Below are 27613 nucleotides of genomic sequence, written 5' to 3'. Positions count from 1 at the left end.
TTCCCTACTATGACAAAAAGGACTCTTGACCTCACAATCTATGTCCTCAAGGCCTTGCATCTTATTGTTCGTTTGCACTGCGCTTTCTTTGTAGCTGTTATACTTTATTCCGCATTGTTGTTGTTTTATCTTGCTCTATCCCGATGTAAAGAAAGGACCTGTAAGACCGAGCATGTGAAAATAATAAATCAATTCCCATTCCATTTATGTTGTAGGATGACTCACGGCTGTGGGCACTCTCTCCAGGTCAGGGGCTCCCGCAGTTGTTGAGGCCGGCTGATTGACGCGTCCCTCTGGTGTTGGGGCCGGGGAGGTGGGGGCGGGGGAGCCGCAGCCTCAGCCTTCCCCGGGCTGAGCGCCCGAGCTTTGTGCCGGCTCTTCTATATATAAACCAGGCAGGAATGTGCCCCGCAGTGGGTAGGAGGGAGGAGGAAAACCAGAGCGGGCTCAGCCATGGCGCTCCACATCGATCCAGCCGAGGAGCCTCGGATCTACCAGCAGACGCTTCTCCAGGACGGGCTTCGTGACCTACTGGACAACCACAAGTTCGTGGACTGCGTGCTGAAGGTGAAGGAGCAGGAGTTCCCCTGCCACCGGCTGGTTCTGGCCGCCTGCAGCCCCTACTTCCGAGCCATGTTCCTGTCCAGCCTGGAGGAGAGCAAGACGCGGGAGATCACGCTGGAGGCCGTGGAGCCGGAGACGGTGGGGCTGCTGCTGCGCTACCTCTACACGTCGGAGGTGCAGCTGAACGAGAGCAACGTGCAGGACATCTTCGCCGCCGCCAACATGTTCCAGATCCCGTCCATCTTCACCCTCTGCATCTCCTACCTGCAGAAGCGGCTCGGCCTCAGCAACTGCCTGGCCATCTTCCGTCTCGGCCTGATGCTGGACTGCCCCCGGCTGGCCGTGGCGGCCCGCGACTTCGCCTGTCAGCACTTCGGCCTGGTCAGCAAGGACGACGACTTCCTGCGCCTGAGCGCCGAGGAGGTGGCCGCCATCGTCTCCAACGACTCCCTCAACGTGGAGAAGGAGGAGGCGGTCTTCCAGGCGGTGATGAGCTGGGCCGAACAGGAGCAGAGCCACCTCGAGGCCCTGCCCGGGGTCTTCGACTGCCTCCGCCTCCTCCTCATACCCCGGGACTACCTGGAGGAGCAGGTGGAGGGGCACCGGCTGGTCAAGACTAGGCCCGAGCTCCTGGCCAAGATCCAGCTGGCCAAGGACGCCCAGGACGGCAAAAGCCCTAAGGGGGCGCCAAAGAAGAAGGGGGGCAAGACCAAGGGTGAGAAGGAGAAGGAGGAGGAGGAAGAGGAGGCGCTGGGTGTCCTGAACGATAACCTGCGCTTTGGCATGTTCATGAGGGACCTGGTCTTCATGATCAACGAGGAGGCCACAGTGGCCTACGACCCCGCCACCAACGAGTGCTACTTCGCCTCGGTCTCCGGTAAGGTCCCCAAGAACCACGCCAGCCTGGTCACCACCCAGAACCAGGTCTTTGTGGTGGGCGGCCTCTTTTACAGCGAGGACAACAAGGAGAACCCGCTGCACTCCTATTTCCTGCAGGTGAGTGGGATATTCTTAAAAATTAAGCGTCGTTTGTCACTGGTACATTGAAGTATGCAGCAAAATGTGTGCTGAGTGCACCTAGTCTCTCCTGAAAGTCGACTGTTCACTCTTTTCCATAGATGCTGAGTTCCTCCAGCATTTCCTGTGTGTTGCTTTGGATTTCCAGCATCAGAATATTCTCTTCTGTTGTTTACATCAACCACCAACAGAGTCTGGGGATTGTGCTGGGGGCAGCCTGCAAATGATGCCACGCTTCCACCAATGTGGCCTACCCACAACTTACTAACCCTAACCTGTAGGTCATTGGAATGGGGGAGGAAACCAAAGCACCCAGAGGAAACTCGCACAATCACAGGAAGAACGTACAAACTCCTTGCAGGCTGTGGTGAGAATTGAACCTGGGTCGTTGGCGCTGTGATAGCATTATGCTAACTGTGTCACTTGGTCAAACCACAGGGGAGGGTGATGTACACCTTTCTGATGTGTTTCATCTTACCCAATGCTGCTGGAATCCCAGCTATTCGGAATTGGGATACAAAGGTTGCCTTGTGCTGTCGAAAGGAGTCAGCCCGTCCCACCTTGTGAACCCCGCCTTTGTACAAAACCAGAAATAATGGAGCCTTCTGCAGGAGAATCCGTCACACTGACCACATCAAATCCCATTATCAGCCAGCACAGGTATGTTCCTTTTGTTACAATGCTCAGGAAAGAGGTGTGGAGGAGGGAAGAACTGGAGAGAGTCTGAGACATAGGAGCAGAATTTGGCCCATCGCGTCCGGTCTACTGTTCAATCATAGCTGATTTATTATTCCTCTTAACTCCATTCTCCTTTGACACCTATCAACCTCTGCTTTAAATATACCAATACTTGGCCTCCACAGCCATCTGTGGCAATGAATTTCAGATTTACCACCCTCTGGCTGAAGAAATTCCTCCTCCTCTAGTTACTCACTCTCTCTTCATAGCTCCACCTTCACACACCCTCAAACCCCCTCCTGCTCACTCTGTCCCTGCCTCTCTCTCTCCCCCCCCCCCCCCCCCACAGACCCTCTAGGCAGTTGTCAAAATAGGCTGCTAAGCGAGAGTGGGAAGTCGGGAAGACTGGGTGAGAATAGGTGAGGCTGCTGAACATTGTGGGCATGCTACATTGGCAGCAGAAAATTGTAGCAACACTTGCAGACTGACCCCCAGCACGCCCTTGAGTTATGTCGGCATTTCACTGTGTGCTTCTGTATATGGGATAAATAAATTAATTTGGGAATGAGGAGGAGAGGCAGAGAGCAGGAATGGGTGAGAGGGAGTGAGGAGGTGGAACAATGAAGAGAGAGGAAGTGAGCAGTAGGGGTGTGAGGTGGATAGGGAGTGAGGAGATGGAAGGGGTCTGAGAGAAGAGGGAAAGGTGTGTGGGAGAGAGAAGATGGAACCATTAAGAGAGAGTGAGTGAGGAGGAGGGAGTGATGAGGGAGTAAAGAGAGGGGAGGGAGGGATGGAGGAGGAAAAGCAGAGGGAGTGAGAGAGGAGTGGTTGTGAAGGGGAGAGGAATAGGGAGAAGGGTCGGAAAGAGGGAGTGAATGGGAGAGGGAAGGTGGTGGGGGGAGAGAGACTGGGCCAGTATGGCAATAGGATAATTACATTTTTGAACAGAAGTTGGAATCTGGGGAGTTGATGGATGGGAGGGTTGAGTAGTGATTAGATTTATTGACCTTCACTCACAGCCTCTTTAAAAAAAACACTTTTCTATTGTGTGTTTACATCAATTCCTGTAAACAGACGGCTTGTATGCAATGGAGGGATCTGATCGTGTGTGGGCATACTGGAGGGATGAGGAACATGAAAAGGCAGAAGAGATACTTTGTGATGGTATTACCTTAGAACAGACATCGTGGGCTCTTCCATGTTCCTTTAGATCGCTACTCCTATGGCAACCAATGCATCAGCCCGCATAAAGAAGAAACTCTGAAAAGGTCAATTTTACTCTGGAGAGGGTCCAGAGAATTATCCTGGGAATGAAAGGGTTAATGTAGGAGTATTTGATGGTTCTGGGCCTGTACTCACTGGGTTTAGAAACATTAAGGGGACCTCACTGAAACCCCATTGATTATTGAAAGGGCTAGACAAGAGAAGAGAGGATGTTACCAATAGTGGGAGAGTCCAGGACCGGAGGACACAGCCTTAGAATACAGAGATTCGAACAGAGATGAGGAGGGATTCCTTTATTCAGAGGGTCTCTCTCTCTGGCTATCCATCCCATAGGAAGATGATGGTCAGAGGGTAGAGAATCTGTGGAATTCATTGCCACAGACAACTGTGGAGGCTAAGTCATTGAGTATATTTAAAGCGGAAGTTGGCAGGTTCTTGATTAGTCAGGGTGTCAAAGGTTACGGAGAGAACGCAGGGGAATGGGGTTGAGGGGGAAAATAAATCAGCCATGATGGAATGGTGGATCAGACACAATGGGCCAAATGGCCTAATTCCACTCCTATGGCTTATGATCTTATGCAGAAGGGGGCATGTCTAGGAGAGGAGAGGTGGTGTTGAATGGTGAGGGTGTGAGTTGGGGGGGGGAAAGATTGTGGTATTAATTCAGTTTTGGGGCCGAGTGAAGTTACCCCTTTGTTTCAGAAGTCTAATGGTTGAGGGGTATAACTGTTCCTGAACCTGGTGCTGGGGGCCAAAGGCTCCTGTACCTTCTTCCTGATGGCAGCAGTGAGAAGAGAGCATGGCCTGGGTGATGGGGGTGTTCGATAATGGATACTGTGTTCCTGCAACATCGCTCCTTGTAAATGAGCTCATTCGTCGAGGGGTGGGGTTTAACCTGTGACGAACTGGGCCATATATACTATTTTTGTAGGACTTTCCATTCAAAGGCATTTGTGTTTCCATACCAGGCTGTGATCCAAGCAGTCAGTATACTCTCCAGTATTCATCTATAGAAGTTGGTCAAAGTTTTAGATGACATGACGAATCTTCACAACTTTGAAGAATGTAAAGAACCCTTGCCTTCTTTGTAATGGCAGCTACTCGCTGGACCCAGGATGGATCCTGTGAAATGGTAACATCGAGAAATTTTAAATTGCTGACCCTCTGATGAGGACTGGCTCATAGACCTCCCCCCCCTCCCCCGTTTCCTCTTTCTGTAGTCAATAATCAGCTATTTTGGTGTTGCTGACGTTGAGTAAGAGGATGTTGGTCAAGGTATGGAGAGTAGTGTGAAGAAGTAACTCGTATGGATGTGGGGCAGTGTGCGGAAAGAGCATAGCGAGGGTATAAGGGGAGAGGGTCGGTGGAAGTGTTTTGGGGGAAGAGGTCACGAGGGATTCTGCTCACTGGGTTGAGGTGTGGCTCAAACCCCCATCCTGTTACTCTCAGTCTCTATCAAGTGGTCTGAAGCCACTGATTAAAATGCTGCTGTAGTGAAGCTCAACAATCCCCACACTTAGGGGGAGGGAACATCCCCTCTCATTCCTCACCCTCTGCCTCCCTGCTGGTTTGACCAGAACAGATTGGGGTCGTTCCTGAAGATACTTGCTCGCCCAGAGGTAGGGGCAGTAAGGGAGTGTAGTGGTTAGCATAAACTTATTACAGCGCCAGTGACCCAGTTCTAGTTCCTGCCACTCTCTGTCAAGAGTTTGCACGTTCTCCCGTCACTGTGAGTTTCCTTGCACATTCCAAGCATGTGTGGCTAAGTAGGCTATTTGGTCACATAACTGTAATTGGGTGGTGTGGGCTCGTCGGGCCAGAAGGACCAATGTTATCATGCTGTATCTCTACACAAATGAGAAAATCTACAGATGCTGGAAATCCAAAGCAACACACACAAATGCTGGAGGAGCTCAAAAGGCCAGGCAGAATCTATGTAAAAAAGTACAGTCGACATTTCGGGCAGAAACCCTTCGGCAGGACTGGGGAAGACATGTTGAGGAGTAAATTTGAAAGGTGGGGTGAGGGAGAGAGAAATGCCAGGCGATAGGTGAAACTTGGACGGGGAGGGACGGAGCAAAGAGCTGGGAAATTGATAGGTGAAAGAGACAGAAAGCCATGCATGAAAGGGGGGAGGGGGTGGAGCACCAGAGGGAGGCGATTGGTGGTCAAAGAGCTAACATGAGAGAGGAACAAAGGGATGGGAAACGGTGAAGGTTAGGGCAGGGGAGGCATTACTGGAGGCTTGAGAAATCGATGTTCGTGCCATCAGGTTGGAGGCTGATCAAATGGAATATAAGGTGGTGTTCCTCCAACCTAAGTGTGGCCTCATCCCGACAGTGGAATGGGAAGTGGCCTCTGGGAGATCCCACTTGTTCTGGCATATTTACATATTTAAGGACCTTGGAGTCCCAAGACTGTATGAATTCCCTCTAACCCTGTATTTTGCCCCCGGAGCAGTTTGATCCTCTGGACTCTGATTGGCTGGGGATGCCTCCTCTGCCTTCGCCACGATGCCTTTTCGGCCTGGGGGAGGCAGAAAATGCCATCTACGTCATCGGAGGCAAGGAGGTAGCGGAAGGCGAGAGGTCGCTGGACACTGTGATGTGCTACGATCGACAGTAGGTTTTACAGACAACTCCGGTGATAAGCCTCAGCTGGAGTCAAAACCTTGCCAATATTTAACTCCAACTAAAAGGCATAGGCAATGCTCCCTCGCTGGCCCCATGCACAACACCCATTTGACAACGATTCACCAGACGGTAGTCTGGTTCTTTCCCTCAGTACCAGACCAATAAAAGGTCATGTGGCAACATTTCAGATACAAGCAGAGGACTAATCGCCCAGGGTCCTGGCCAATATCTACCCCTTGACATAAATTTATTTGTGGACCATCCCCAGAGTATGAGCACCCAACTTATGCACAAGTCCCCATAATATTACAGAGTTCAAACATCTGACATATATACAGGGGTTTGTCCCAGTGAGGGGCAGAACTAGTTCTCTTCCTCTCTCCACTCTTTCCCCGTCTTCCCCATTCCCCCCTTCCATCCCCACCCCATCTCCTCCTCCCTTTCTCTCCTCACCTTCTTCCTCCCACTGCTGCCCTCTACTCTTCCACCCTGTGCCCCCTCCCTCCGTTCCACCCTCTTCCCCACTCCCCTGCCCCTCTCCCCACCTTACAACCTTTCTTCTTCCCCCCACCCCATCTCCCTGCTACTGTTAGTTTCATATTACTCCATACTCCGCTCAGTTATCTGACTGTCCACTCTGTCTTTGCCCCTTTTCATCTTGTACACCGCTATCAAGTTATCTTTCATCCCCCTTTGCTCCAAATGGGAAAGCCCTCACTCACTCAACCTATCCTCATAAGACATTCTCTCTAATCCAGGCAGCATCCTGGTAAATCTCCTCTGCACCTTCTTTAAAACTTCCACATCCTTCCTTTAATGAGGCGACCAGAACTGAACACAATACTCCAAGTGTGGTCTAACCAAAGTTTTATAGAGCTGCATCATTACCTCACAGCTCTTGAACACAGTTCTTGAGTTCAAGGATTAGGCTCTTGAACTATGTTCTGGATACAAAAATCCTTAAGAACTGAAATCCTCCCACACTCTCCATAAATATTGGCAAAGGATGAGACTGTGCAAATCTCCCACTCTCCCTAAACCCTGTTGTCTATGCCAGTATTCAATGAAGATTATGTAAAACATTCCAAAAGCATGTTGTTAAAAATCTCTTTCTGTTTGCAGCACATTTAAATGGGGAGAATCAGACCCACTTCCGTATGACGTGTATGGTCACTGTGTGGTTTCCCACAACGGAATGGTGTACGTAATAGGAGGGAAGGGAAAAAACAAGTAAGTGTCTCACTTCACCGTAACATTGAAATATTTCTTTCAAAATCAGAAACCAACCTGGAGACGATTTCAAAATCAAAGTGCACTGATTATCAAAGTATGTATGCAGTATACAACAGTGAGATTCGTCTTCCACACACAGCCACGAAACAAAGAAACACCATGGAGCCGTTCAAAGAAAACATTAAACACCCAATGCGCACAAACAACAACAACCGTGAGAAAAACACGCAGAATATAAAACATCAAACAACATAGTCCTTGAAACAGTCTAGGAATGTTCAGCTTAGTTCAGTTCATTTCAGTTTAGTGCTGTGTTGTTCATTGACTGCAGGCCACAGAGCCAGTCCGCCCCAATCAAAATTGCACAGAACCACGACAGAGAGGGGTCCCCAGAAACACGTATAACATCCACAATCCAGAAACTGTGTCGATCTGAGATCTGGGCCAGCAGTAACTAAACTAAGAACTGAACTATTCAATAGCAGCAACTCTACTTAACACAATCGCCAACCCACAAGCACAACTGTTCTCCACTTCCACCAAAGGCAACGGCAGGAGATGCATGGGGAGACTGTCGCCGACTGTTCTCCTTTTGATTGTGACCACCTTGGCTTGGAAACATATTGCTGGTCCTTATCATCCCCGGGTCTAAATCGTGGAACTGCTTTCCCAACAGCACCTTAACTGGAAGGACTACAGCAGGTCAAGAAGGCATCTCATCATTATGTTCCCTAGGGGAACTAATTGAAAGAAAAATACAGAAGCCAGGATAATGGTCTACTTAGATTTATTTTTGTGAGACATTCACGTATGATGTGGTGGCATAATGACGTAAGCCATTCACGTACTTCTTGCATATAACCCTTTATGCATTATGTGAACAACAAAGAATGCTTAATCAAACAATATATTTACAATGTTACTGATATATTGTATATGCTACACTACACCTTCTCAACCCTGCTGCTAAAAAACTATTAACTCATTCCCTAGGACAGTAAATTGGACCCATGACCGGTCTCGTTATGATCTTGCATCTTATATCTATGTGCTCGACACTTCAGTTACGCTCTGCGTATGACGATAATAAATCCATCCAGTCATTGTTGGCATTACCAGTAATGCCATTGTACTGAGACAACCCTAATACGCCTCACCACGCAGTCTGACCGCACCTTCCTATAACTTCCACGTAAAGTCGATGGAGTCGTTCATTATAGAAACAAGCCCTTCAGCCCACCACAGTCCCCCTGTCCATTTTCTCACCTACATTCAGCCTGTTTACCCACATTGGGTCCTTATCCTTCTGTGCCTTGTCTATTCAAATCCGGGTCTCAATGCCTCTTAACTGGATTCCATCACCTCCTCTGGTAGCATATTTTAGATATCGCTCTCTGTATAAACATACTTTAGGTTTAGATTCATTTGTTTTCGCAGTGTACATCTAAACAAGCAATGGAATGTTGTTTGCATTAACAACAAACACAGCCTAAGCATTTGCTGGGGGCAGCCCGTAAGTGTTGCTGCACATTCCAGTGTCAACATAGCACGTCCACATTGTTCAGCAGAACAACGCAAACAGCAACAAAAGAGTGTCTGCCTGCACTGCACTTACCCCCTAACACTTTATTCTGCGTTCTGTTATACGTTTCCCCGTGCTACCTCAATGTCTGTACTGATTTGATCTGCATAGACAGTTAACAAGACCAGCTTTTCAGTGTATCTCAGTACACGTGACAATTATAAACCAACACCATTCCCACTACCTGCTCTGCCATTCAGTAAGGTGCTACCAGGCCTTTTAGAGAACGCAGAACGATGAATCACAGGAACAGGCTGTTCAGCCCACCAAGTCTGTACTGACCATGATGCCAAATTAAGTTAATCCCATCTTCCTGCACATGAACCATATCCCTCCATGTCTATCTAAATGCCTTATAAATGCCACTATCGTATCTACTTCAACTCCTGGTAGCCCTTTTCTGGCACCCACCATTCTGTGTAAAAAAAACTTAACTTGCTTTAAACTTCCCTCCTGTAGCCTTAAAGCTATTTGACATTGCAACCCATAGAAAAGCTACCACTCTGTGTTTTGCCCTGTGTTGCCTTTAAACCTTCCCCTCTGACCTTAAAAGCACGTCCTCTGATGTTTGATATTTTTCCGCTGGGCAAAGACTCCTACTGTCCAGTCTATCATCATCTTCTGGGTTGTCCGTTGCGTCCGACGGTGAAGTGTAAATGCCGTTGAACTGGGGCAGTACCACTCTCTTGTTCCCAGAAGTCCGGGTCCAGTGGTATGGACAAGCGGCACGACCTGGGGTTTTCCTTGGTTGCAGCGGTAAACTTCGGTCAGAACTCTCCTTAGCCTCCAACACTCCAGAGAAAACAACCCAAGTTTGTCCAACATCTCCTTACAGCTAGTACCCTCTGCTCCAGGAAGCATCCTGATGAACCTCTTCTGCATCTTCACCAGAAGCCTCCACAAGTATGGAACAACATGTATGGATGGCAGGAGACAAGTATTCCCACTGTATCTCAGTACACGTTATGATAATAAACTGATCCAACATCTCTCTGCAATTGGGTGACCTTCTACACCTCAGTGCCATTTACCTGGTCTCTCCTCCTATTCCATTAGTCTCTTGCACTCTGTGTTAAATATACCTGTTGACTGAGTGTTCACTGCGCTCTTGGGTAGAGAATACTAAAAGATACAGAGAGTGACCATTGGTTCTAATTTAAGGAATGTGCCAGATACTGTACTTACTGACTGTCCACATGTTCATTTCAGGAAGTGCTTGAACAAAATGTGTGTGTATAACCCCGAGAGGTTCGAGTGGAAGGAGCTGGCCCCCATGAAGACGGCCCGTTCCTTGTTTGGAGCGACGGTATACAAAGACAAAATCTGGGTGGCCGCAGGAGTCACTGACAGTGGGCTCACCGGGAGCATCGAGGTGTACGATTCAGCCACAGACAAGTGAGTACTGAATGCTCCCCCAAGACCAGAGAGTATCAGATGTTCCTCTCAGGGGCTGTGCAAGCCAGGTCCAGTCTTAGACCCAACTTCCAACATCAGCACAGGGCTAGCAACTCTCCAGGACTACACAGGTATCCCAATATTGGCACAGCTGGTAAACCTGCTATCTCATAGCTAGGTTCAGTCCTGAACTTTGGTGCTATCTGTGGAGATTGCATCTCCCTGAGCATCCTCTGGATGCTCCTGATTCATTGTCATGAAATTTGCTTTGTGGCAGCAGCACAGTGCAATACATTAAAATGCTATAAAGATTAAAATAAATAAATAGTGCAAAAGACTACAAAATATAGGAGCAAAATTTGGCCATTCAACCGAGAGGCTTCATCATGGCTGGTTAATTTTCCCGCTCATCCATTACCTCCCCTGTAACCTTTGATGCCCTTACTAAACAAGAACCTATCAACCTCTGCTTTAAATATACCCAGTGACTTCACAGCCATTTGTGTCAATGAATTCCACAGATTCACCACCCTCCAGTGAATGAAATTCCTCTTCATTTCTGTTCTAAAGAGACATCCTTCTATTCTGAGGTTGTGCCCTCTGGTCCTAGACTCCCCCCACAAAAAAGAAACATACTCTCCACATCCACTCTATCTAGGTGTTTCCAATGGGTTTCAATGATATCCCCCTTCATTCTTCAAAACTCTAGCGAGTACAAGCCCAGAGCTATCAAATACTCTTCATACGTTCATCCTTTTAATCCTGGGAGCCTTCTTTGGACCCTCCGCAATGCCAGCATATCCTTTCTTAGATAACGGGCCAAAACTGCTCACGATACTCCAAATGCAGTCTGACTAATGCCTGATAAAGCCTCAGCATTACATCCTTGCTTTCATATTCTAGCCCTCTGGAAACGAATGTGAACATTGCATTTGCCTTCCTCACCACTGACTCACTTCCCTACTGCTGTCCTTGGGTGCTGTCTGTTTGGAGTTCACAACCCCTATTTGTGACCATGTAACCATCCTCAGGATGCTGCTGCTTTGGAAACAGGTTTATTATCACTGACACGTCATGAAATTTATTGTTTTGTGACAGCAGCACAGTACATGATAGCGTAATGGCTAGTGTGATGCTATTACAGCTTGGGGCATTCCGGAGTTGGGAGTTCAATTCTGGTGTCCTGTGTAAGAAATTTGTATGTTTCGCCCGCTTTCCTCCCACAGTCCAAAAACATACCAGTTAGTAGGTTAACTGGCCATTGTAAATTGTCCTGTGATTAAAAACAAGAGAAAATCTACAGATGCTGGAAATCCAAGCAACACACAACACAATGCTGGAGGCACTCAGCAGGCCAGGCAGCATCTATGGGGGAGAAAAATGTACAGTTGACATTTTGGCCCGAGACCCTTCGAGATGCCTCCAGCATCGTGTGTGTGTGTGTTACTCTGTGTTTTTAGCAGATGTAGAAACCCTGATGTGGCTACTTTCAAAATTCTGAAGAGGAAGCATTTGCTGGGCCTGGCATTTTTTCCTGGCTGACTGGACTGACATTTGCAGGTGGGAAGAAGGCGTGGCGTTTCCCCAGGAGCGGAGCTCTCTCAGCCTGGTCCACCTGTCGAACTGTCTCTACGCCATCGGTGGCTTCGCCATGATGGAATCTGAATCCGGAGACCTCGTACCGACCGAAATAAACGACGTATGGAAGTAAGTTGCTGTAATGCGCAGGAAACAGTAACTTGGCATCAGGTTTATCATCACTTATCTATGTCATGAAACTTGTTTTTTGTCAGCAGGACAGTGTGAAACATAAAAATCGCAGTAAGTTACAATAAAAATTTAAAATCTAAATAACTGGTGTAAAAAGAGAGCAAAATAGTAAGGTGGTGTTCATAGACCACTTAGAACTCTGATGGCAGAGGGGAAGAAGCTGTTCCTAAAATGTTGAGTGTGGCTCGTCAGGCTCCTGTAACTATAAAAAAGGCCACGACCATCTCTAACAGCTCAACAGTTCTCCAAGTGCAGTCTGACCAATGCCTTATAAAGCCTCAGTAATGCAGAACATTCTTGCTTTTATATTATAAATGAAGGGTCCTGACGAAGGGTCTCAGCCCGAAACATTGACAGTGCTTCTCCTTATAGATGCTTCCTGGCCTACTGTGTTCCACCAGCATTTTGTGTGTGTTGTTCCTCAACACTACTTGTCCCTCCACCTAATCTTTGTATCATCTGCAAACTTGGTCACAAAGCCGCCACTGACATAATGTGAAAAGAACCTGTCCCAACATTGACCCTGTGGAACATGTCCTTCTAAGGTAAGGGCATGTTCGGCACAGCATTGTGAGCCAAAGGGCCTGTGTTGTGCTGTAGGTTTTCTATGTTGCTATGTTTTCTAACACCACTAGTCATTGATGACCAACCAGTAAAGGCCTCCTTTATTCCTGCTCTCTGCCTACCAGTCAGTCAAGAATCTTTTTATCCTTTCAGTTACTCAACCCACAAGGATTCTGCATTTCTGGTCCTGCTGTATGTCATCTCTTTTTAAGGATTTGATTTAATCTTTTAACCAACAGAGTCATCATACCCCCTCTTCCTACCTGCCTGCCCTACTAATACTTGGTGTATCCTTGGATATTAAGCTCTCATCCTTTAGCCACAGCTCTATGATGCCCACAACATTATACCTGCCAATTTCTAACTGTGCTATAAGATCATCTCCCTTATTCCAGATACTTCATGCATTCAAATATAACACCTTCTGTCCTGTATTCACTGTCCTACTGAATAATTTTGTCTCCATGTTACCAGAAGTTAAATTCTTAATCTTCTAAAAACATTTTGTCATGTTCTGAATTCTGGAGACTCCTGCACTTTCCTTCCCTCTTAGTGTCTTTTTTCATACTTTTCCAAGCTGTTGAACCCACTTCCTCAACCATTTAGTTCAAAACTGTATCCACAGTCCTAGTTAAGCAATTCACCAGGACCCTGGTCCCAGCATGGTTCAGGTGAAGCCCGTCCACTCGGAACAGCTCCCTCCTTCCCCAATACGGATACCAATGACTTCTCTCACACCAGTCTTTGAGGCACACGTTTAGCTCTCTGTACCAATCCAAAGATTATGACTCTTTTGGTTCTGAATATTAATTTAGTCCTTAGCTACTCAAATTTCCTCAGCAGAACCTCTTCCAATGTTGTTGGTAACCGCATGAACTAGATAATCTTTCCCCTCCAACTCCAAGTTTCTCTGCAGATCAGATGGGATGTCCTGAACCCAGGCACCAGGAGGCAACACAGCCTTTGGGATTCTTGGTCGTTGCGGTAGGGAATTGTGTCTGTTCCCTGGCTATAATAACCCCAATCACAACTGCATTTCTCATTTCTCTTCCACCCCCACACCCTCTCAAATGGCTCCCTAACCACAGTTCGATTGTTCATCCTTCCTACAACCCCTCATAGGGAGTAACAATCTCAGACCAGTTGGGCAAGCTCAAGGGCTGAAGCTACTCTGACATTTACCTCTTGGATCCCTCTACCTGCTTCACTTGCAGTCACACTCTCTTTTATCTGACCACAGACCAGATTTGAAGTAGTTAATTTAATAGGTACAACTGCCTCTTGAAACACAGCATCCAGCTAATTACCCTTCCCTGATGTACAGCGGAGTTTAAAGCTCAAATTCCGCATCATCGACTTTGAACAAGTTCCTTGAGCAGCCAACACTTGCTGCAGATGTGGTCACCAGACTTCACATTAGGGTCCACCAGCTCCCATATCATGCAGTAACAACACATCACCTAATTGTGCATACCCACTTTATTTAATTACTTGTAATTTGGTATATTTTTAGTTAATTACTGTTAAAAAACCCGTAACTGTTCTTACATGCTATGTCTCCTTGCCAAAGACTCTTTAACTAAAACCTCAGACTTCTACACTAGCTCACTCAGACAATGGCTGCTCCAAAATGGCCACTGGTACCTGAGTCTCTGCCTGTACTTATTGAAACCTCTTGAGCCAAAACTTCAATTCCTCACTCTAACCCCATCCACTCCCACAATGGCTGCTTTGCTTAAACCTAACAACTTTGTATAGGCCCAAGTGATGAGATTTGCCCTTTCCAGTGGTTTCCATTCTCGCAGAAATCTTGATCTCAGGTCTCCGTTCCACAGATACTGACCTGTCCAGAGGTCATTCCTCAGACTGACCATCCTGCACAGTGAGTGCTTTCACAGTGTCAGGCCTGAGCTTTTCTTTTATTAGTGCCCAGCAGTAACACCGAATGCATGCTCAGAATGGACATGAATGGCTCTTGGAGATGTCAAGTTCAAGTTTATTCAACCCTATATATGTATACCGCCAAATGAAACAATATTCCTCTGGACCAAGGTGCACAACACAGTACATATAACTCACATAGAACACAAAGTAATATTAACATAAATAAATTAACAAGTAATAAAATATTTTCCAGAAGATTGACATTTAGCCTAAGGTACATTTATGACGTGAAAAAAGTAAACAGTATTACGCTACTGGTGCTACACAAGACCTGGGTGGTGGGAGGGAGTTCAGTATCCTCACGGCTTGGGGGAGGAAGCTGTTTCCTATCCTAACAGTCTTTGTCCTAATGCTACAGGACCTTCTGCTTAATGGTTGGGTGTCAAAGAGAGGATTGGACAAATGGGAGGATCATTGACAATGTGTATGCGGTGCTCCTGTTAAATATCCCTAATGGTAGAAGAGAGATAATGAGGTGGATTTTCAAAGCTTGCAGGGAGATTTATGCCGGTTAGAAGAATGGGCTGAACGTTGGCAGATGGAGTTTAATGCTGAGAAGTGTGAGGTTCTACATTTTGGCAGGAATAATCCAAATAGAACATACAGAGTAAATGGTAGGGCATTGAGGAATGCAGAGGAACAGAGAGATCTAGGAATAACTGTGCATAGTTCCCTGAAAGTGGAGTCTCATGTAGATAGGGTAGTGAAGAGGGCTTTTGGAACGCTGGCCTTTATAAATCAAAGCATTGAGTACAGAAGTTGGGATGTAATGCTAAAGTTGTACAAGGCATTGGTAAGGCCAAATTTGGAATATTGTGTGCAGTTCTGGTCACCGAATTATAGGAAAGATATCAATAAATTAGAGAGAGTGCAGAGATGATTTACTAGGATGTTACCTGGGTTTCAGCAATTAAGTTACAGAGAAAGGTTGAACAAGTTAGGTCTCTATTCATTGGAGCGTAGAAGGTTGAGGGGGGATTTGATCGAGGTATTTAAAATTTTGAGAGGGATAGATAGAGTTGACGTGAACAGGCTGTTTCCATTGAGAGTAGGGGAGATTCAAACTAGAGGACATGATTTGAGAGTTAGGGGGCAGAAGTTTAAGGGAAACACGAGGGGGTATTTTACTCAGAGAGTGATAGCTGCATGGAATGAGCTTCCTGTAGAAGTAGTAGAGGCCAGTCCAGTTGTGTCATTTAAGGTAAAATTGGATAGGTATATGGACAGGAAAGGAGTGGAGGGTTATGGGCTGAGTGCGGGTAGGTGGGACTAGGTGAGATTAAGGGTTCGGCACGGACTAGGAGGGCCAAGATGGCCTGTTTCCGTGCTGTGATTGTTATATGGTTATAGATCACGGGACTATTTTAAATGGCAAGGCAGTGACTTGTGGGACTATGTAGAAGAATTATATAGGGTGGATGGAAGGTCAGTTGGGTTCCTGCCTAGGGTGTGACAGATTCAGATTAATGTATCACATCTACATTGAAACATACCGTGAAATGCTTCACAACACAGATAAATGCTGGAGGAACTCAGCAGGTCAGGCAGCATCTATGGAAATGAATAAACAGTTGACACTTCCTTAGTAAAGTGCTTTGTTTGGATAAACAACCAACACTCCCAACGATGTGATGCTATGTTGCCACATGTTCCAACGGCAACATTGCATGCCCAGAATGCTTTGCAGAACCACGTAGAACACACAAAAAAATATACTAACCAATGAAGCAACAGTGAAATAATCCTTATTCCTCTCTCTCACCCACACACGGACATAGAATGTCCTCTACTCCTAGGGCAGGCCGTCTTCTCCGGCCTCCATGCAGACATTGGGTCCCAACTTCCCCACTGGACTAACAGAGGTTCACAGCCATCAAACATCAATTTCTGGACCCTCGGACAGCATGACCACTTCCTCTGGTCACCAGTTTGGTTTTATTTCAGGTATAACGATGACAAGAAAGAATGGTTTGGTGTCCTCCGCGAGATTCCTTACGCTGCAACGGCAACCTTTCTTCCAGTTCGACTAAATATTTTACGGCTGAACAAGCTATAACGGCAAAGACTGGTGTTCGCATTGAAGGATGTGGAAAGGGTACAAGGTATTATACTTGTAACCAAACAATGGAAGATGGGAATTTATGTATTCTTTATAAAACATAATTTGTCAAACTATTGTTAATAATGATTTATTATGTAACTACATTTCCAAAAAATTTAGTTCTGTTAATTTGAGTGATTCACACCAGTGAAGTTCTCATGATGATGTAAATTAAATGATCTTTTAAAAGTAGATTAATGTTTATCCATAAAGTAGATTTGTTAAATATGAACATAAGAAATAGGATCAGGAGTTGACCATCTGGCCTATCGAGCATTCTCTGCCATTCAATGAGATCATAGCTGACCTGGTCTTGGACTCAGATCCACCTCCCTTTCGTTTCCCCATAACCTGTAATGCCTCTGCTATGTAGAACTCTTGTCAGACTGTATCTTAAATATACTTAACGAGGTAGCCTGTATTGCTTCCCTGGGCTGAGAATTTTTACAGATTCACCACTCTCTGGGAAAAGCAGTTTCTCCTCATCCTCCCTCTAAATCTGTTCCCCTGAATCCCAAGACTGTCCCCTAATTCTAGTCTCACCTACTGGTGGAAACAACTTTTTTGTCTCTATTTTATCTATCCCTTTCATAATTTTATGTTTTTAAAAGATCCCCTCTCAGTCGTCTTTGTTCAATGTTATTAGAGGAACAATTCTTTGTTACTACCAGGATACTACCAATATTACTAAAGTCAGATCAGAATCAGGTTTATCATAACTGGCATGTGTCGTGAAATTTGTTAATTTAGCTGCAGCAGTACAATGCAATACATGGCAATATAGAAATAATAAAACAGTAAGTAAATTACAGTAAGTGCAAAAACAGAAGTAATATATATATTTTCTTTAAGAGTGAGGTACTGTTCATGAGTTCAATGCCTATTTAGGAATCGGTTGGCAGAGGGGAAGAAGCTGTTCCTGAATCGCTGAGTGTGTGCCTTCAGGCTTCTGTATCTCCTTCCTGATGGTAACAATGAGAAGAGGGCATGGGTCTTGGGGGTCCTTTATAATGGATGTCGCCTTTCTGAGGCACTGCTCCTTATAGATATCTTGGATGCTGCAAAGCTAGTACCCAAGATGGAGCTAATTTTACACCTTTCTATAGCTTCTTTCGACCCTGTGCAGTAGCTTCCCCCCACCCCATACCAGACAGTCAGAATGCTCTTTACAGTACATCTTTAGAGGTTTGAATGTTTTAGGTGACAAACAAGATCTCTTAAAACTTCTAATGAAATATAGTGGCTGTCTTGCCTTCTTTATAGCTGCATCGGTGTATTCCAACCAGGTTTGATCCTCAGAGATTTTGACACCTAGGAACTTGAAAATTGCTCTCAGTCCACTTCTGATCCCTCTGCGAGGATTGGTGTGTGTTCCTTCATCTTACCCTTCCTGGTCCACAATCAGCTCTTTAGTCTTACTGACGTTGAGTACAAAGTTGTTGCTGTGACACCATTCAAATAGCTGGTGTAGCTCTCTCCTGTACGCTCTCTCATCTCCATCTGAGATCCTGTATCATCAGCAAATTTATAGATGGTTTTTGAGCTATGCCTAGTCATGGGTATAGAGGGAGTAGAGCAGTGGGCTAAACACACAGCTCTGAGGTGCGCCAGTGTTGATCTTCAGTGAGGAGACATTGTGAGGAGGAGGAGACTGTGGTCTTCTGGTTAGGAAGTTGAGGATCCAGTTGATCAGGACTGTGGGAATGATGGTGTTAAACACTGAGCTATAGTTAACAGCATCCTGACACAGGTGTTTGTATTGTCAAGGTGATCTAAGGCTGTGTGAAGAGCCATTGAGAATGCATCTTTCATAGGCCTATTGTGACAATAGGCAAATTGCAGTGGGTCCAGGCTCTTGCTAAGGCATGAGTTGATTATTGCCATAACCAACCTCTCAAAGCATTTCATCACTGCAGATCTGAGTGCTACTGGACGAGTCATTAAGGCAGCTCACAGTACTCATCGCAGGCACTCGTTTAATTGTTGCCATTTTGAAGCAGGTGTTAACTTCTGACTGTAGCAATGAGAGAAAGATACTGTTTGTCACAACATAAATTGAAAATAATAACTTAAATACACAAAGAATTTTTATATAACATTTTAAATGGACAAAATCACAGAAGTGGCCATTAAATCTGCTCATGGACAATCCTTTATCTCAACATCACATTCCTGGACTCTCCGTGTCTTGGATACCATTTGCATTCAGAAACCTATTGATCTTCTTGCCCTCTGGAGCTCTCCATATAAATCCTGCAGGTTCATCACCGAACAAGTGAAGAAATCTCTCATCTGTCCTGAATCGTTGCCTCTCAAGACTCCAGGTTCCTGAAACAAGTCCCCAGAAAACCTCCTGACCTCTGCCAGGTGGATTATCTTTCTCACACCCAGTCTGTGCAGATATAGAGCCACAGGGCTCTTCAACACTCCTTTTCCATCAAGTACTGAATACTTCATCCCTGTTAATCCCATTTGCTAACAATTGGTTGGTAGCCTTGGAAATTCACATGTTTTATTCAATGTTGTGAGTTTCTACATGCACCATTTTCAGACAGGGTAATCCAGGCTGTAACTATCCTCTAAACCTTTTATTCCTCACTTCAAATCTACAATGGACTTGAGACACCTTCATGATGGGAAAAGGTCCCCAACAATCTATCCTGTACATCTTGAAAGCCTTCATGTTTCTCCAACCCCCTCAGTCTCCTCCATTCCAAGGAAAACATGCCAACTCATTCAGTTTTTCCTCTGAACTAAAGCACTCCATCCCAGCAGATGTCTAAGTGAATCTCCTCAGCACCCTCTGTAGTACAGCCACATCCTTCCTACAGAGTGGTGACCAACACTGCAGAAAGTATTCCAGGTGTGGTCTAACCATTGTTTCCTAAGATTGTACAGTCACTTCCATGTTCTTATACTCTATTCTTGGCTAATGACATCCTGTAGAACATTGGACATTGCAGCACACTACAAGCCCTTAGGCCAATGTTGTGCAGTCCTTTTACCCTACTCTTAGGATCTATCTAACACCTCCCTCTTACATAACCCCGTGTCTTTCTGTCAACTTTGAGCCCATCTAAGAATTTTTTAAATGTCTCTAGCTTATCTGCCTCTACCACCAACCCTTGCAAGGTATTTATTCCATATACCTACCACTTTTTGTGTATAAAAAGAACACTGCCCCAGACATCCTCCCAACAACACAGACAAAATGCTGGTGGAACTCAGCAGGCCAGGCAGCATCTATGGAAAAAAGTATTTTTCTTCCAAAAATCTTTAAATTATGCCTCCTGGTTTTAGCCATCTTTTTCCCTGGGAGTAAGTTTCTGGCCAACCACTTGATCTTATCATCTTGTACATCTCTATCAAGTCACCTCTCATCCTACTTTGCTGCAAAGAGACAAGCCTTATGTCACTCAACCTATCCTCATACGACATGCTCTCCAATCTAGGCAGCATCCTCTCCAAAGCTTCTACATCCTTCCTATAATGAGGTGACCAGAAATGAACAAAACACTCTTCAGTTTGATCTTACCAGGGTTTAATAGAGCTGTAACATTACCTTGTGGCTCTTGAACTCAATCCCCCAACACATTCACCTTCTTAAACACTTTTATCAGCTTGCCTGCAACTTTGAGGGATCTATGGACGTGGACCTCAAGATCCCTCTGTTCCTCCACACTGCTAAGAATCCAGCCATTAACGCTGTATTCTGCCTTCCAAAGTGAATCACTGAACAGTTCTCAGGTTGAACTCCATCTGTTACTTCTCAGTCCAACCCATGACAATCTTCTACGCTGTCCACAACTCCACCAACCTTTGTGTCATCTCACTCACCTTCCATCTAACAATTTACTCTGCTGCTGGCTTAAGGAAACCTTTGGACACACATACTAAGGTCCTCTGCTCCTCAATGCTCGCTAGAGTTTAATTTTTGAAGGGGTAACCAAACTTTGATTGAAGACTGCCCATGTGGACTTCAGTAAGGCTGTTGACAGGGGAAGGTTCAAGTTAAATTACCATTCAGCAGTACATGAATACAGACAAATGATACAGCATTCCTCTGGGACAAAGGTGCAAAACACATTACCAACAGCGCACTGCATGTGGTTATGATTTCAGAAAAAGGCGTCACTAAGAGAATGAAAGTCCCCACGTGGCATGAGCAGGCTGATGGAAAGTTGTCCTGGTCCAGCTTGTTTTTCCACCGAGTGAACACCAGAGGTCAGCACCACCTCTGTGATCCCGCTGCCTCAGACAACAAGCTAGTTGAGAGGAGAGAAAGGGATTGGAAAGGAGAGAGAAACATTCTTGCATTTACAATAGATTCCGGTTAATCGCAACCAGTACATTTTGGCCTGATTAAGTGGTGGCCCCAATTAACCAAAATTTCATAAGAATAGTTAAAGACAACCTATTGTTTGACTGAGCAACAAATTATGTATTCAAATGAAGTACAGATTAGAACACCATCTATACTACCTCGGTACTACAAAACTCTGCATTGGTTCCTAATTGTTATCGATAGAAGAATTCATCCAGAATACCTGCGCACTACTGCACTTTTTGATTGACTAATGAGCAAAACCTAGTGTGGATAATGGAGTGCCTTGATACAATGCTATCAACGATTGCATCCTCCAAATCTTCAGTTTCTTTGTAACATACAAGATGTTTGACGATACCTTCACTGTTCCTAACTTGAAATAGTGAAATCGTTTCATTTTCACTTCTGGCTGTTTCTGGCACCTCCAAGTTTGAATGCTTGAAACCACAGTGAGCAAAACAGTTTGGAATTGTCTTTCTGCTCATGTCTCACCAACTTATCAGTGACAAACTCACTGATTTTTGAATACAAATGCATATAACTGATGCTATTAAAAAATTGGCATTGTCTCCTGCCCCAATTAATTGGCATAATGTCCCAAATAAACAAATCCTATTTTCTTCATTAGTTTTTGTTAAGAGTTGCCCCAATTAACTGGAAACCTCTACATATTGCACATTTCATAATTAAAACCCTTTAGAGCCAAAATTAATAGCAGCTGGACCAAATCTTCCTCAAATAACAGTGTGATAATGAACGGATAATTTATTATATTTACACTGAGTGAAGTGATGCCAGAATGAAGGAAATGTTACAAGAACTCTCTCCTCCTCACCTTTAGCTTTGCTTAATAGGATCATTTTGTTTTAACATCCACTTTGGAGGGGATGGTTGGAAAAGGGAAAGAGCTGGAGAAGAAGGAATCTGATAAGAAGGAGAGTGGACCATGGGAGAGAGGGAAGGAAGAGGGCCACCAGGAGGAGGTTTTAGGCAGGTGAGAAGAATTTAAGGAGGGGACAGAGTGTGAATTGAAGAGGAAAGGGGGGGGGGGAATTAACAGAAGTTGGAGAAATCAATGTTCATGACATCTAATTGGAAGCCACTGAGACAGAATATGAGGTGTCACCCCTCCAACCTGAGAGTGGCTTCATCGTGGCAGAAGATTACTAGAGTAATCTCAGGAGTTTATGGAGAATGGTGCTAAAACCAAACGTGAATGGGCAGTTCTGTGGGCGAAAACGCCTTGTTAATGAGAGAGGTCAGAGGAGAATGTCTAGACTGGTTCAAGCTGATAGGAAGGTAACAGTAACTCTGATAACCACAAGTTACAACAGTGGTGTGCTGTAGAGCATCTCTGAATGCACAACACATTGAACTTTGAAGTGGATAGGCTACTAAAGCAAAAGATCATGAACATACACTCAGTGGCCACTTTATCAAGAACTCCTGTACTGATAAACAAATTTGATTTACCTCCTGTACCTAATAAAGTGGCCACTGAGTGTATAGTTAAAAAAAAGACATAAACCATATATTTATTATAATGAAAGGGTTTATTTCTGTCAGGAATTTAGACAGCAAATCCTGAATACACTATACACTAAGCAATACATAAATGACAGATATAGACCAGTAATTGTAGCACCTATTGACATAATCTTCCTTTAAACCACAAGATTACAACATTCTATATTAATGCTATATACACAAGATAACTAAGATGTGTTTATGTAGTAAAATATAGAATTAAGATACTTATGACTGATACACAAATTTGATTTTTTTCTTAAACCTAATGCTTTACTAAACGGCCAAGCTAAATTTTGGCCTCAAATCCACTGAATATTAACTGTAGCATTTCCCTATGTTCAACAAGCTGTTTGCTACCTGATTGAGGCTGTACTATGCAGCGAGCAACATTGGTACAATCTCACTTCAAAAAAAAAATCTCTCAGCAAGATAGTGGAACACTACAGTACAAAGCATCATTTCTCCCTACCAACCCCTCCCCTCCCCTCCCCCGGACCAACCAACCCCCTCTGGTCTGTGTAGAAAGGGCCATTAAATAGGGATAAGGTGCAAGATTTCATGGTAAAATTAGCTTACCTAAGTGAAGCACATGAATAAATTTATCCATGATATTGTTCAGTACTGCTACAGTTAAATGCTCCAATTCAATATTAATCCTCACCTTTCAACTCTGACCTTCGAATTTAAATGCCTACGAATTTAAAGAAACCTTTAAGTGTAACTCATCCAAACCTTGAACTGATTCAGCCTCAGGAGTCGGCAGACAGCAGCATGCCATACAGAACTACTTCCGTACAGAACAGTAACGTGAATTCAACTGGTAAAGGGATGAAAGTCGGAATTGGAACGAGGATTTATTTTAGAAATTAAAAAAATAAGACTCACCACAGGAAGTGCCACCAAAACAAAATAAAATCCCCTTAATATTGTTGGCTGAGACTTGATGTCATTACTATAGACTGTATGGGTGCAATATAACCTGTGCAAGTTTGTCCTGCTTTTAAATGACAAATGTCCATTTATTGCTTTCTTTGGGATAATTTTTTGTCAAAAACATTTTTTTTTCTTATTTTTTTTTAAAAATAGGGTTGCGAATTCAGCCCTCCCTCCTCTCAATAATACATAAAGAGATCCCAGCCACAGAGAGGGCATATCACAATGCCTGGCTGTAGCCGTTTGGTGTGCGACCATATGCAGTGTAGACCACAGGGTTAAGGAAAAGGAATGAATTATTTATTATTCACCTTGAACTGTTTTTGTGCAAATGTCACAATGTGGGGACTACCCTTTATTTCCAGCATCAGGCCAAATTGCAAACAATAAGTTTGCAGTGACTATGATAGATCTATTACAGGAGGCCAAATTGTTTTTTTAAGGGTTTATACTTGCCAATGACCATCCGAGGGCTATGTTAGAAGAGTCAGAAAGTGCGGCATGAAAGCGTCAGGATGTGCATTCCCTTGGTTACTATTGCTTTAATTGTGACTTTCCTAAGTTTCCATCTCTTCACGATGAGCAAAATAGGCAGAATTCAAAAGTATCAAAAACACTTAATATTAAAAAAAGTCCTATGTCTTTACAATAACCAACTTTTTTATTTTATTTAATATTTTAAACTCTGTATCCGATAAGAGCACATTAAAAATACTGTGATGCTTCACTGACATACTCCTTATCTCCTCTGTACAACGACAAATACTGCACGTTAAATTCTCTGATAAAATATAGCTTGTGACTTAACAGTGCACTTGCAAAGATTTACTCCCCTGCTTCTTACCACTAAATGTTATAAACCTGCACAATGGAAACAAGGAACTTCTACTCCTTCCCGATACAAGATAGTGATTTTTATTACGATTAAAGCTGCTGATTATGTAATTTCTGAACCATGAGCGTCTGTCTACCTTTTCCAGTCCTACCTCATCCCGTACTGGACAACAGGAGGAGGGAGTGGGAGATGCAGTAACTGCACACCTTTGATGTGGATGCAGTGTAGTGTACAAGGTTGTCTGAGAAACCAAGGCCCAAAGCGAGCAATCACAGCAGCTCTAGTTTCAAAAAGCAAGACTGCCCACCAGTCTCATTGTACTAATGCCTTTAAAATCTAGGTTAGTGTTCAAGTTTAAAACAAAAGTTTACTAGTACCCGTTAGTTGAGCAAAACAAATTAAAACGGCAGCATCTGGGAACGTGGTCGACACTGGCAGCTCTTCCTAATGGTCTAATTAAAGACCTTGAAAGCACCAGCAATGCCCTGGTATGCCCAGCAGTGTCTAGTTGGCCTACAAGAATGAGAGAAGGCAGGGCCCAGAAGAGGCCGCTTACCATTCCCCACTGTTCAAGATGAGGACAATTTGGTTACCTACACAGTAGTATCCTGAAAATCTATTCAAGCTCATCTTGAATAAATTCAAGAACTAAACATCCATTGCCTTCTGAGATTGAGAACTCTACACATTCAGAAGCCTTTGAGTCAAGAGATTTCTCCTCAGCTCAGTCCCAAATGGCCAAGACAGTGATCTGCTCGATCTAAGCTGTCCAGCCATGAGATCTATTCTCAGTGTTCACCCTATCAGGCCTCATAACATTTTCTGTTGAAACCCTAGGGAATATACACAGGTTGACTAAATCTCTCCACATGTGACAATCCATAGACAGAGCAGTCAATACAATGAAAATAGGCGTGGTCTCAACAACACCCAAACTAACTGCAGCACGACATGCACCCTTGTACTCCAATCGCTTTGCAATAATGGTCAACCAACCACTTGGTTCCCTACCTGCCTGTTGCACTTGCAAAAGAAGACCGCACTGTCCCATGATTCTGCTTGCAAAAAGTTCTCTTTCCAGAGTCCACCATGTTTGAGGTGAAGACATCGTGAGCAAACTGGATGACGCAAAAGCTAACCAATGCAAATGATCTCTCTCGGGATTTCCACACCACTACCTGACCACATACTAGAGGGGCTACCAAAAATAACAGCTTGAGAAATTCAATTCACCATTCCATCAATCAATGTTCCTTTGTCTTTTGGGCACAATCATGCAGGATATTTGACTAAAATAAAATACTTGGCTAAGGAAAACTAATGAGGTTTGATTATTTACGCAATCAAGATCCTACTTGAACACTCACTGAAATACCAGTTGAAACTTGCACACAAGTACAAATCACCAGAGTAGCCTTATTGCCTGCTGACCCACTCATCTCTGAAACACAAACCTCCAATTCTACAACAAAGACGCAATGCTACTTTTATGTTTTAGACTGGAGTACATCTCCAGGTTAACCACCAGCAGCCAGATGAGCTGGGAGTAGTGGAAAGAGGGGTAGAAACATGTCCTTCATTGAAGCGCCCCTTGCAACTCAAAGTACCCAATCGTTTAAGGCAATATTTGAAAGAGAAGTCCTATTTTCCTGTTGAGTATATAGAGATTTAATGACGAGAAGCCCTCACTCACTGCAGCTTGGAGCAGTCGCTGTTGGTGAGATGCCAATAACCTCACGCGCCTTGCCCGAGCGCCACTGTGTCTTCTCGACTCAGTCCTATGTGCCTCTTCTGCTGGGTGCATAGCAGAATCACTGCATTTCTTCAGGGCTATACTGACTTGTTCCACTCCCAACTTTCTATCAAAGACTTTCTACCTAGACCAGCTCTATAACCGTCTTTCTTGCATTCCACGGGCTTGAAAATGACAATTTCTGCAGTTATTAGTTCCACCTTCCCGTCGAAAGACGCAGTGCCCATAATTAAGTGCTAATTCTGTGCTCTGGAAAACTAACCACAGAAATGTATGTAAATTTTGGAGGTAAAACGCAGCAAAGGTGTGAGCTGGAGTGGGTTCAGAAGGCTGGGAGAAGTAGGATTCGCACCAGTAACTTCCTAGCCTGGTGGAACTATTTGCTAAATATTCATACTGACAGTCTTTCCCTCTTTGGTTTTTTGTACATTCCCATAAGCTGCAACTCCTTCACTCTTACCGTTGCTTCAATCGATTCCACAGCAGGCCACACACTCTTATGGTTCCGGTTCACTTACGCCACACAACACTGGCTGCTAAAATGTCAAGTCTGTTGGGTAAGTGGTTAAACTTGCTACACACAAGCACAGCTCATTTTGTTAAATAAAACAGCAGGTTACAGATTGGAAGTGAGGGGGGAAAAGGAGAACGGCAGGAAGGGGAAGAATCCCATATTACCTTGCTAATTAAGTACATTAGGAACACATTTATGAAGGGCTACTTGTTCAGTCCCTTTGCCCTCAAGATGCACACTATTAAATCTGTACATGTCCTTCTTGCATTATATGCTGCAGGTATATTTGTGTTTGAAAATTCTAACAAAAGATATTTTTTAGTGAATAGTTAGAGTCTATGGTTGTCTTTAAAAGTGGTTCAGACTAGTTATCACCAGTCCTGTCCTATATGGTATTTAAAAAAAAATCCTGTCTACATCTTTTAATGTAAATAATACACCAAAATAGTTTTTTTTTGTTACATACGTCTTTTTTCCCCTAGGTTCATTGACTGTTACACCCCGTCCTTTAAGTACATATGCCTCCTTTGGTTGTATTCCTTCCAGGTAACAGTGTATTCGGCGTCACACCTGGGGCATGGCTCCAACCGCTTGGCCAGTCCCTCGTCTCTTCTGTTTGGAGAGAAACCAGCTCACAGCCACTCAATTGTTGTTGGCGTTTATCCGTCCGGCTGGGAAGAGGGGTGGAGGGGGCGGCAGGTGGGGAGGAGGGGGGAGGGTCGGGGGGAGGGAGTGCAGGAGGGGCAGCGGGAGGGAGTGGGGGTGGGAAATGAGGGGGCTAGAATTGGGGGGCACGCTGGAGGTGAGGCTCAGCGGGCTGCTGTCTGCTGTGACGGGGTTGGTTACTCGGAAACACTTCTCCTTGTGCGCCTTCAGCATGTTGGAAAAGCGGAACCGTTGCCCGCAGACGTCACAAGGGTATGGCTTCTCGCCTGTGTGCGTCCGGCGATGGCGCTTCATGTTCGGTCGACTGGTGAAGCTCTTGCCGCAGATTTCACAGATGTATGGTTTCTCCC

At 44.7% G+C, this 27613-nt stretch overlaps 2 protein-coding genes across 9 annotated transcripts in view; one reads left to right on the top strand and one right to left on the bottom strand.

Annotated features, from left to right (window-relative positions):
* Positions 1-315: 315 nt before the first annotated feature.
* On the top strand, positions 316-23332 carry klhl40b (kelch-like family member 40b). The gene is made up of 6 exons (XM_059971753.1): positions 316-1560; positions 5944-6104; positions 7239-7346; positions 10141-10326; positions 11887-12033; positions 16549-23332. Exons 1-6 carry the CDS (start codon positions 454-456, stop codon positions 16658-16660), a joined length of 1821 nt encoding a protein of 606 aa, XP_059827736.1. The 5' UTR covers positions 316-453; the 3' UTR covers positions 16661-23332.
* zbtb47b (zinc finger and BTB domain containing 47b) overlaps positions 22567-27613 on the bottom strand; it is a 270179-nt gene continuing 265132 nt past the window's right edge. For all 8 annotated transcript variants that reach the window (XM_059971748.1, XM_059971746.1, XM_059971747.1 and 5 more), the window contains one exon: positions 22567-27613. In XM_059971748.1, coding sequence (XP_059827731.1) covers positions 27240-27613 — 374 coding nt within the window. In that variant the 3' untranslated portion in view covers positions 22567-27239.

Source organism: Hypanus sabinus, chromosome 6, assembly GCF_030144855.1.
Source record: "Hypanus sabinus isolate sHypSab1 chromosome 6, sHypSab1.hap1, whole genome shotgun sequence".
In the NCBI taxonomy this organism is placed as follows: Eukaryota; Metazoa; Chordata; class Chondrichthyes; order Myliobatiformes; family Dasyatidae; genus Hypanus; species Hypanus sabinus.
The sequence above is the reverse complement of the archived record's forward strand: the minus strand, read 5'-3'. Positions and strand labels throughout refer to the sequence as shown.